The 11,625-nt window shown below is 37.7% G+C and overlaps 1 protein-coding gene and 1 long non-coding RNA gene across 2 annotated transcripts; both read left to right on the forward strand.

Moving 5' to 3' along the window:
- Positions 1–3,372: 3,372 nt before the first annotated feature.
- LOC147531496 (uncharacterized) lies at positions 3,373–3,819 on the forward strand. Its single transcript, XM_086649723.1, has one exon. It carries the CDS (start codon positions 3,373–3,375, stop codon positions 3,817–3,819), a length of 447 nt encoding a protein of 148 aa, XP_086505849.1.
- Positions 3,820–9,972: 6,153 nt separating this feature from the next.
- Positions 9,973–10,443, forward strand: LOC147531497 (uncharacterized). Its single transcript, XR_015228251.1, has 2 exons — positions 9,973–10,122; positions 10,192–10,443. It is a non-coding gene; the product is annotated as an uncharacterized LOC147531497 (long non-coding RNA).
- Positions 10,444–11,625: the final 1,182 nt, after the last annotated feature.

Below are 11,625 nucleotides of genomic sequence, written 5' to 3' on the forward strand. Positions count from 1 at the left end.
GATATACGAAAAATCATCTAGTCCGGTCGAATTAGGGATCGTAATGTTAGCTAGAACCGCTTTCGATCGACGGATCACTTCGATAATCTGTGGTTAACATAGACCGGATCCTACAACAAGTTACACAAAGAGTGGTGATTTGAATGGAGAGAATTGACTAGCGGGATTGACTAGCGGGAGCTTTGGCAGTAGATGATTAGATCCAGTCTGAGAGGCCTTAAAGGATAGATAAAACCGGGCCCGAAAGGTAGGCCCGGAAAGGCTATAAAGGGCCGACCATGTGATGGCCGACCAGGAGAAATGGGTCAGCCATGTGATGGCCCATGGCCAGCTAGGGTGAGTGGGCCGGCCAGGCCAAACCCATTAATGGGTTACTCTGGCCGTCCACCTTTAAGAAACCCTAATTACTCTGAAAAGGAGATTTCAGTGTAATATCTTTTCTGTTCCTATTTTATTGTTTCTATATAAGGATCAAGTATAGAACATAAAAGGTGTGGAATTTTCTCAAGAGAAAATCACTTTTCCAAACATCTAATAAATAGAAGGATTTTAGAGAAAAAGCTCCCAATTAATCTATCTAGTCAAGAAGAAGGACTTCTTCATCTCAACCTTCAAGAAGGTCCTAGCTGACTTAAAGAAGGGAGTTCAAGTCAACCCACTCGGTGTCTCAAGTGGAGGAGCTACACTTGGAGCTCTTATCTTCCGAATACTTGCCAGTATTTAGTTCGAGGGATAGCGAATAAGGTATTCTTCTTCCCGTTCGAGTTCGTCTTTAGTTCTTGCATATGATCCTGGAAACCTAGTGTTAAACATATAGATGTTTGAGATTCTGCTTACAACACTAGGGAGATACCATAACCCAACAGTGGCATCACGAGCCGTTTGCATGAAACTATCTTTGACGAGACGAATTAGATTCAAACTTGAACTATTAGATAGATTTATTTGAATAAAGATTCGAACATGTATTTGATTTGTTTGAATAAGATTTAAACATAATCAAGTTGGGTTTTGAGTGGTTTCAATGACATAACACCTTAGAATTTCGGGTTTTGAAATGAGTTTACAAAAACAAGTTCGGAGGGTTAGAAGACTTTGAAAAGAGATTCAAGTTCTGAGTTTTTAATGATGAATTTCATCAAAAACAACAGCTGGAATGAACCAAAAGAAAGAGGGAAGAAGGTGGGACAGTTGGAAGTTTCTATATTTTAGAAACTTCTCAGCCGCGCTGTCCAGGACGGGTCTGGCCCGGTCCAGCACGTCCCGGGATGCTATCCTGAGACTCGGGAATACTGGAACTTGGAATATCCCAGTCTGTGTTTAACTGGGATTCCTGGTCTATGCTGGACTAGGAGTCCGAGAGGCTAAGGTTTCGGACATCCCCAGACGCCGATGGATTAGGAAAGTCTGAGACAGTACGTCTCAGACATCCCAGAAGAGTCTAGGACGCGTATGGGGTTCCCAGCATGTCTCGGTCAAGGACCTAGACACTGGTCCAGACGCATCTTAGACTCAGAGTCCGAGATGGCCTATGCCATCCGATAGTTCTGACTCGTCTAGGACGCGTCTGAAACACACTAAGGCATCTCGGACTTAGAGTCCGAGATGGCCTATGTGCTGGTCCCGAACCCAGACGTGTCTAGGACGCGTTTGGCACGTCCCAATGCATCTCGGACTTAGAGTCTCATATGGCATATGCCTGTCCCGAAGCTCTAGATATGTATGGGTGCGTCTAGCACGTCTTTAGGTATCTCAGAATTCATGTCTGAGATGGTCTATGACCGGTCATAGGTGAGACGCATCTAGGATGCGTCTGACTCGGCTAGGATGCGTCAAACATGGGTTGGGACGCATCTGACCAATGGACTGAGCACGTTTGGAATATGATGTCCCTAGGTCCGGCCTATGACTAGGCTGTGCCAAGACAAGTCTTGTGATTAGCCGAGACTAGTCTATGGACTTGGACCAAGGTTTGACTTGAGTCTTTTCGAATTTGACTCAGGCTTTTTTGGGCCTTGACCCGAGTGGGAGTTTTTCAATTTTTCTCCCGATTCCGAACATAAATTTTTACGATATTGATCAGGGCCATCCGAGGGCCCAAACGGAGTGCTGCCTAAAATCGATTTTGGAAATCATTGAGGAAGAAACAAAACGTGCCATTAGTCCGAATTTTAAGAAAATAAACTTAAAAGCCCATTAGACATATAGATGTCAATATTCTCTCCCGAATAGCAATTTAGACTATAGCAAACATATATTCAACCTTAGAGACGGATCTAATACATACTTTGTCATATTATGAACTGTATAATAATGTTTATGTATAAAAGTGAATGCGGAGAATAATATGGCCATAGAAAATTTTCTATTCTTGTTTCTAAGCACAAGTGTGTGTGCCCGATGATATACTTAGCGTATAGGGTCTTAAGAAACCATTGAAGAACCGAATGATGAGATCATGGTTCAAGAATGGTGATCCATGCAAACCAAAGGCGAAACAAGAATCACCTAAGAAGATTAGATCTTTTAGGGGCCATACTAGGATCTAGTCTACTTGATATATTTCCTTGCGGCTTTACTTATTTATTTACGTTTTATCTCATGAAAGGTTATGTTAGAGTTCACAGTAACGCATACTTGATAAATACGTAATAATCCCTAAAAGAAATTTTGAGTAAAAGCATACCCAGATTAAGACACATGTTGATCCCTTGTTCATCGATGGTGGGTCTGCCTCCGCAGAGTGCCATCTTTTATCTTGGGACAATACGAGTAGATGGTTATTCTCACCGAGTCAGATGGTTATTCTCACCGAGTCAGCAAAAGGGTTTTGGACTTCGAGGCAAAGGATGAGTTTGACACTCAATTGTGAAACTCATCAACCAAGAATGATAGGGGTATGATCAGTAAAGATGTTACTCACCCAGGACGGCGGAGTTAAGGGCAGTGCCCTAGTACGTTTAACTTTGAAGAAGTGGGATCTTGGAATCATATTATTCAAATAGGGAATAAAGTCTTGAATAGTATGGCAAAACTAGGGTCTTGCTAGGATAACAAGTTTAAGTCACTTTCCGTTTCTTTCGTGTAGTTTAATTATGACAAACAAAGAATCCTTTAACATCCGTTGGCTTCTTGAGAAAAAGAAGTTGAATGGAGAAGTCCGTTCAGAGAAAGTCCGAACCTGCAACGTGCCTGATGTTAACAACCTTGGAACCTAACCTTAAGGATAAGTTCATTCAAATGGATGCTTACACCACGACAAGTTAGGAATTTGTTCCAAAAGAAGTCGAAAATGGAAAGGTACGAGACATCAAGGGAAATACTTGATTGTCGCTTGAAAATGGAAAGCCTGTAAGGTCACATCTTTTCAAAATGACTAGTCTTTCTGGGAAACTAGCTCGACTTGGGGTCGACAATGGCCATGAATTCGCCACTGATATTATCCTGCATTCACTTCATAATGGGTTCAATCAATTTCGAATGCACTGCAATATAAATGGATGGGATAAATCTTTGGTGGAACTACAGGCAATGCTCCAGACAACTGAAGAGAATATCGTAGTAGTTGAACCTAAGAAAGAAGTTTTAATTGTTCAAAAAGACAAAGGATTTAAAAGGGACGGGAAACATAAAAACAAAAAGAAGAAAATGAGCAAAGCAAAGGGCAAACAAGTTGTCAAAATCAAAGGTGCTCCTTCTGATTCCAAGTGTTTCTACTGTGATGGCGCAGACAATTGGAAGAGAAATTGCCCCAAATTCCTAGAAGACAAGAAGAACGGAACCGTGAGTTTTGCTCAAGGTATAAATGTTAAAAGTTAATGAAATACTTTCCTTACAGGTATTAGATACCTGATGCTCATAATATTTTGAATGACAGGAGCAAAAGAAGGCTAAGTATTTAATTGAACCTGTCAAAAGCGAAGGAAGCAAGAGTTGCTGAGATGACCCAAGGAGGATCATAGTCTCCTATAAGCATTACTTTAATTAGATTTTAGTTTTTATTTTAGAACATTGTCTCTGTAATCAGATTTATGGAGAAAATAAAGTATTTAAGTTCAACATTTTATGATGTTCTTAAAAGTGCCTATTTAACTTACAACATTAATACCAAACGATCCAATTAGTTATTCTAATCTAGTCAGACAGTTAGGATGAACATGAAATCCGAAAGGATATAACTAGTAGTTGTTTGATCGCGAAACGCTCAACTTTAGTAAATCATGGTTCAAACTAACAAATTTGACAAGATATCTTATAACAAAACAGAGGTCAATTAATCATTAAAACTTATGTTAGACATAAGATTATGGTTAATGTGACTAGAATAAACTAAATACTCGACTGTAAGAGAAGTTTTATAAACTAGACCTATATCAAGTAAGGAATATACTCGACTAAAAATTTTGATGAGATCAAAAGTCTAAATCATAAACTCTTCCGAAACAAAGTGTCTAATATAAACTGCCTAGTCACTAAATCTATATTTGCTATAGTAAATAAAAGAGCTCTATACAAGTATGGGTTTTAAAAAGAGTTATAAAATAGTCTTTTATTTATGTCTAAAAACACTTTAGACATAGTTTCCTCGTAAGAAGAAAACGGGGTTTTTCCACAGACATCGGAACACAATTGGATTGTTGCCCTCGATGGTGTCTTCCTTGAAAGGTGGTGTTCAAGAAGACAAGTGGAAGAAATATTCGAATCCGGTTTGAACCAAGCAACAAACGGGAGTAGGTGGTAACTCGCTAGGAAACTTCTTAAGAGTTAAGAAGGTTTCACGAAATTGTTCAAACCCCCGTGTAATTTCCTCAAAAGACCCACACAAAACTATAGCAAAACCACTTTGAAATTTGGCTGAGAGTAAAAAAGGATCAGAAATGGAATCCACGTTAGAATTTCGTAATGAAAACTAGACATGGATGGAAATACATAGATTTCCCGAAATTTATGATCGAGATAAATGAATTCATAAGAAGAGTCTTATAAATAAAATTTTATGCTCAATCATAAAAGACCATAGAGGATCAACTAGTAAGAGTTGGTTACTAACATTCATAGAGAAATTCAAAGGGTTGATTTTCTTAAAAGAATGGTTAAGAGTCTTGTTCGACAAGAGGGTAAGTGGGAGTAAAACAAGTTAGTTTTACGTCATGTATGTAAGACTTACTAAGATTGAAAACGACATTTGGAATGACGAAACAGTTAGGGAACTGACTCAATCAAAAGGACACCAGACGAGGGTAAATTAATTTGGGCATCGATGTCTACAGTTATAGATAAAGAAGATGATAAGACTCGTTCAAAATGAGTTTTGAAGAGGTCTAACTAGAAAACTCTTAGAGAGAGATTCATCCTATCTCTCATAGAACACTGCTAAGCAAGACTCGGAATTTGGAAATTCTGATTAGCAAAAGCACACAAATTCTGATTAGCAAAAGCACACATGAGAGAAACACTTATGTGCAAGACATAAGATCGATCATGGAGATGGTTGATGTTCACCCATACATCTAGAAATACTTGGAGTATGTGATGTCGTCACCCATATAATTCAAAGAGCGGCCTAGGATGCTGGGAGCATTTAGGAGAAAGTCTCTGAAAGCAAAGGTTGAAGTAAGTCATAATAGCAATCTCCCGAATAAAGATATGAATCTTTTAGGAAGGAAAATCAGATGAAAGAGGTTTCATACTGGGTGTCGTTGCAAACTCTACTAGAAAAGTAAGTAAAAATTAGAATTTAGGAAGTACTAGTTTTAGTTTGAGAAATTGATATTATCGTAAGAGCTGATGAACGCGTTCTTTAGCAAGATAATAATGAGTGAAGTGAAATGAAATATGGATTAAATCCACATCTAAACTGTCACCTTATAACGAACATGGAAGATGTATAAATCTAAGGCATTAGGGTCATGTGAGAATGCCCTAAGATACTCGTAAAATTGGGCACGTAAAGGAGTTTACGTGGGGAACTCACTTTTACGAACTCTTGTTATCCGAAATAAATTAGCTTATTTCGTCATCAAAATTTTGGTTTAGAATTTAGACGACAGTCCAAAATAATGGAATGTTCCAAGTAGGTTTATTAGATACGTGATCTAATAAAAAAAAAACCCTGCTAAGTGAACATGGAAGTGTTCCATTATGTTATCCCTAGTCTAAGTCATTGGTTGAATGATGAGACATGAAAATGTCCCATCTGAATCTCTTAACTCGTGTTAGTTAGTCCAGTTCGAGCAATTACTCTTATGAATTGTGAGTTTCTCTTGTCTAGGTGTCTTCTAAGGAGTTGTATGCGAGAGACGGATAAAACTGGGAGAAAGACAGGTCTATGGGCATTTTAGTCATTTGGAGATTACAGTAGTCTGGTTAATTGGCAATGTTGAGGCTCGGATAAAAGAAGAGTTGAAAATGAACCCTTGGGCGAAAACCGAAGTCAAATCGGAATCCAGATGAGTAAATTATGTAGAGTCAAAGTTGAGTCAAGATCAGTTGACTAACCAGCAACACATGGCAAGCATCTGACTGTGCGAGGGAAATTTTCGGTACACTGGTGGGTGCCGGTGGCACACATTCGGGCAGAAGATAGCTTTGATCCGATACTTTGGCGCAACAAACCTATTATACTCCCGCTCAGATCTAGCGGATGATCTTCGTTCTGGAAACACTTGGTTCCATCCGAGATGCAACTGTAACTTTCTATAATACACTAAGCAGCATATCTTTCCCCCATTAGCCAGCACACGTTACTCAATTGGTTGAGTTCCAAATCTTTGAGAAATCCTATTACCTTTTTCTTTCATTTATAACTAATTAGAGCACAAAAATGATGCTATGCCCGACGATTTTCCCGGTCGAATCCCGGCCAACCGAGTTGGCAGTCCAACGGGGCATAGCATCCTGAGTTGGCAGAGTGAAGAGGGTAGTTTTACAAATTTTACAAATTAGTCCCTCAAGTTTTAAGTCTTTTGAGTTGAGTCCATTTTCAACTCAAAAGTAAAACATGGGATTTCACTCCCTCTATTCCCTTTTCCTCCAATAGCTAGGGCAAAACTTGATGTTATTCTCTAAAATCGATTTCAGCTAGGTTTTAGTTCAAAATCACTCGAGAAATACCTCTTCTTCACTCGATTCCAACCCCAGGCTAGGTAATGTTCAAACATCTTCTCCTTCTCTTTGCTAACTCTCAAATTTCTAACTCTCTCTTTCTCTCTTTACAAACCGAAACTCCAACTTGGGAAGATTTCAAGCTCGGTTTTGGCTTCAAATCACCTCCTCACAGAATCAACTTGGGAAGGTTTGAAGGTACTATGCTGAACCCTTTTGTCCTAAATAGATATGTGGATGTTTGATATGATGAATTTGGGAGAAGTGCCCTAATTTTATGTTACTGGTTAATTTTTTGACTTTTTAATCGTTTTAGATTTTTGGTTATTTTCATGGGTTATGTGATTCCAAATTAATCTAGAGTTGGTGAATTTGGGGTTACTGCTTAGAGTTCTTCTTTGCTATTTGTATTGATGCATTAAGAATTCCACCTTCAACTATCACCCAAGTTGATTATTAGAGCAATTACTAATAGTGTTTACTTTAAAACACATTTAGTTCACAAATTCATGTATCATATGGACATGGTTGAGTTTTTTTTTATTAAGAACAGGTCTATTAACATTGAATATGCCTTATTTAACAAATTGGTATTGGGATGTTTCGTTCATTTTTAAGTACTAATGTAAGTGAAGAATCGCCAATTGCGGATACTGACATACGCATATTTCGATTCTTGGTTATTAGGTCCTAACACAAAGGGCCAATTGCAGATAATGACATATGCATATTTCGGGTTATTTTTTTCATCCCATGCTTGGTGGAATGCAGGCTATGATATTAACGTGGGACTACAGGAATCGAAATATGCTTTGTGTTAGGACCTAATAACCAAGAATCGAAATATGCGTATGTCAATATCCGCAATTGGCGATTCTTCACTTATATTAGTACTTAAAAATGAACGAAACATCCCAATACTAATTTGTTAAATAAGGCATATTCAATGTTCATAGATTCTCATAAAAAAAAAATGTTCACAGACATGTTCTTAATAAAAAAAAAAACTAAACCATGTCCATATGATACATGAATTTGTGAACTAAATGTGTAAACACTATTAGTAATTGCTCTAATAATCAACTTGGGTGATAGTTGAAGGTGGAATTTTTAATGCATCTATATAAATAGCAAAGAAGAACTCTAAGCAGTAACCCCAAATTCACCAGCTCTAGATTAATTTGGAATCACATAACCCATGAAAATAACCAAAAATCTAAAACGATTAAACAGTTCAAAAACTAACCAGTAACATAAAGTTAGGGCATTTCTCCCAAATTCATCATATCAAACATCTACATATCTATTTAGGACAAAAGGGTTCAGCATAGTACCTTCAAACCTTCCCAAGTTGATTCTGTGAGGAGGTGATTTGAAGCCAAAACCGAGCTTGAAATCTTCCCAAGTTGGAGCTTCGGTTTGTAGAGAGAGTTAGAAATTTGAGAGTTAGCAAAGAGAAGGAAAAGATGTTTGAACATTACCTAGCCTGGGGTTGGAATTGAGTGAAGAAGAGGTATTTCTCGAGTGATTTTGAACTAAAACCTAGCTGAAATCGATTTTAGAGAATAACATCAAGTTTTGCCCTAGCTATTGGAGGAAGAGGGAATGGAGGGAGTGAAATCCCGTGTTTTGCTTTTGAGTTGAAAATGGACTCAACTCAAAAGACTTAGAACTTGAGGGACCAATTTGTAAAATTTGTAAAACTACCCTCTTCACTCTGCCAACTCAAGATGCTATGCCCCGTTGGACTGCCAACTCGGCTGGCCGTGATTCGACAAGGAAAACCGCCGGGCATTGCATCATTGTTTATTAGAGAAGTAGTAGACAGAGAAAGGAAAGAAGATGAAGAAAGATAATATACTTTAAATGAAAAAGAAAAGAGAGAAAGGAGATCTTAGAGAAGGTTGCTGGAAGATATATAATCTAGAGAGAAAGGAAATGAGAGCTGGCTGGAGATTGATTTAGAGAGAATACTCTCTAATGTATTAACTGAGAAGGATCAATTGAAGATTAAAGAGAGAGAAGGATTTGGGTAAGATACTTTCAGTGATTGAAGAAGGTTTTTTTTACAGAGAAGGAAAGAAGGTGTGATTCGATAGAGGAGCTCGAACAGATTTCAAAGAGAGAGAAGGAAAGAATTTGAATTCAAATATATTCTATAAGAGAAACAGGGAACCGGTTTTATTCTTCTCCTAATAAAATAATACAGAAGGAAAGAATGAAAGAGGAGGACTCGGTTGCTATTTTTCTAGAGAGAGAAACAGAGGAAGATCTTAGACAAAGAATCATGGAGGTTTCATCGAGATAATCCACAGGGAAAGAAAGAAATAGCCTAAGTACAGAGAGAGAGGATAATTTAAAGCTGTAGACAGATTTGATAAGAAGTGAAACAAATTTTACAACACGGCTATTGTTCTCTTCTATATAAACAGAGGTCAGATAATTGAGAAGGTATCTCATCTATGGGAGGAGCCTCTCTAAAGCTCAACCAAAATATAAAAATCAGAGTAGAGAGAGAGAACCAGAATAACGACTTACTGGAAGCCGTCGTAACTCTTTGATTTAGGCAACCGTTACAAATAAGCTATTTAAGTTGGCGCAACTATTAGCGCCAACATTTCGGTTGTTGTAACAGCTTTCTTAAACAGAGGCCGTTACAAAGGCCAATTAAATGGTGCTAATTTCTTTCCCGCGTCAGACGTTTTTTCGTTTTATTATAACAGAGACTTGTTATAACGGCTTAGTTTGAGGTTGCCGTTATAACAAAGTCGGATTTATTATAACGGCTTTGTTTATTTGTAGCCGTTACAATAATGAGCCCTAGAATACACGGTCACTCCTCTCTTTCTACTTCGGTTCTCTCTCTAATCCGGTTATCAAAGGATTTCAGAGAGAGGGAGAGAGAGAGAGGGAGAGAGTTCAAATCGAGGAAACTAGTTCAACTACAACTACGATTTGTTCTCAAATTCGACAACATCAAGGACTTGTGTCTCGATTGGAAGTAGGAACCGATTTCTGGTGAGTTTTTTTATTTCATCTTCTGGAAAGCAACTAGGGTTTCGTACTAAATGAATTTTGTTGTTTTAGATTTTATTAAAACGGAATATTATTAGTTCCCAAAGCAGCAGCAGGAGCGTTAAAAGTAATACAAGGACTCATAATTCTCTCTCTAGATAGGTTTTGGGGAAAGATGACTCTTTGCTGATGAGGGTAGAAGAATTTGATGAACTTTTAATTGGTTTAGGGTTTATATTATGTTGTATATGTTTTATAATCACCTCTATTTTTTTTGTTTTATGAATAATCAATTATGTTGTTTTAGATTTCTTAAAACCTTCATCTTTTCTTTTTTCTTCCTGTTTGTATATTGGTTTGGAAACTAAACCCTGCTTCAAAGTTTTGGTTCTTTATATTGTTCTTTTTTCGAAGTCAGATCTGACTTTAGGTCTGAATTAACTTGAGAGATTTCAAAATATTAGTTTTTGGCTGAATGTTGATGCCTTTAGATTCGGAATAGTTTATTTGGGTCCATAAACCATTCAACCAATTTGATGTCATACCACACTAAGCTACTGTTAGTTTTTTAAACTGAGGTTTTGCTGGAGTTTTTTATATGTTAATGAGTTGAGGGAAGTTTTATAAGGCCTCCTCATTTTTTTAAAGGGCCTCCCCATGTACACTTGACTTGGTAAATAATCATTGACCATGTTTGGTTAAAGGAGCCTCCCATGTAATGTGTTTAAAAAAACCCACTTTAAGGGTTTGTATCACCCACATTAGCAATCTTCATATCTCAACCCTAAATCTCTCCAAAAAGTTCTTCTTCTTTCACTCTTCTTCTATCGAAATTGTCATCCATCATCGATGACCACTGATAACAAGCTAAGTTAGCCGAAATTGTATAATACCCCTTATTATTTTGCACTCATCTCTAAAGCCACGAAGTATTTCATTGTTGCAAACATCCATGGATGAAGAAACTTTTGAAAATTTTGGGAAAATAGCAAACGATCCTTCTCACAAAATTCAGTCTCTCAAGAGGCACATGAACATTTCCTAACACTTTTTTTTTACATGTTTTATGATCTATTTGTTGGTTGTGCGATTTTTTTTTCGTTCAACACGAACCTGAATTCGGTCTGGTTCCACCGCATAATGAGAACATGGTACACGGTGAGACCAGACCGAATAGCATTTTTCTTAGTAAAGAGATTTAATCGATGTAAAAATACCGTAGTGAATTAATTACTTACGGTGGGCTCGGGCCGAAAATTTTGCATAATTCGGCTTGACCTCACCGAAAATTGGTCCAGCAGCTCCTGGACCAATTTTCGGTGGGCTCAGTCCGTATTATGTACATAATTCAGACTGAGCCCACCGAAGTATGTTACAAAATTCGGACTGAGCCCACCGAATTATTTGCAACCGAAATCTCACTTGCGGGTTTTCTTCCTCTCTTGATTTTAATCCACTTCCAGACGAAATGCTTCCAAATAAGGTCAGCAAATCTTCTTCTTTGTG

Source organism: Eschscholzia californica, unplaced genomic scaffold (assembly GCF_041429995.1).
Source record: "Eschscholzia californica isolate CP2 unplaced genomic scaffold, dmEscCali1.0.p SCAF_6, whole genome shotgun sequence".
Classification (NCBI taxonomy): Eukaryota; Viridiplantae; Streptophyta; class Magnoliopsida; order Ranunculales; family Papaveraceae; genus Eschscholzia; species Eschscholzia californica.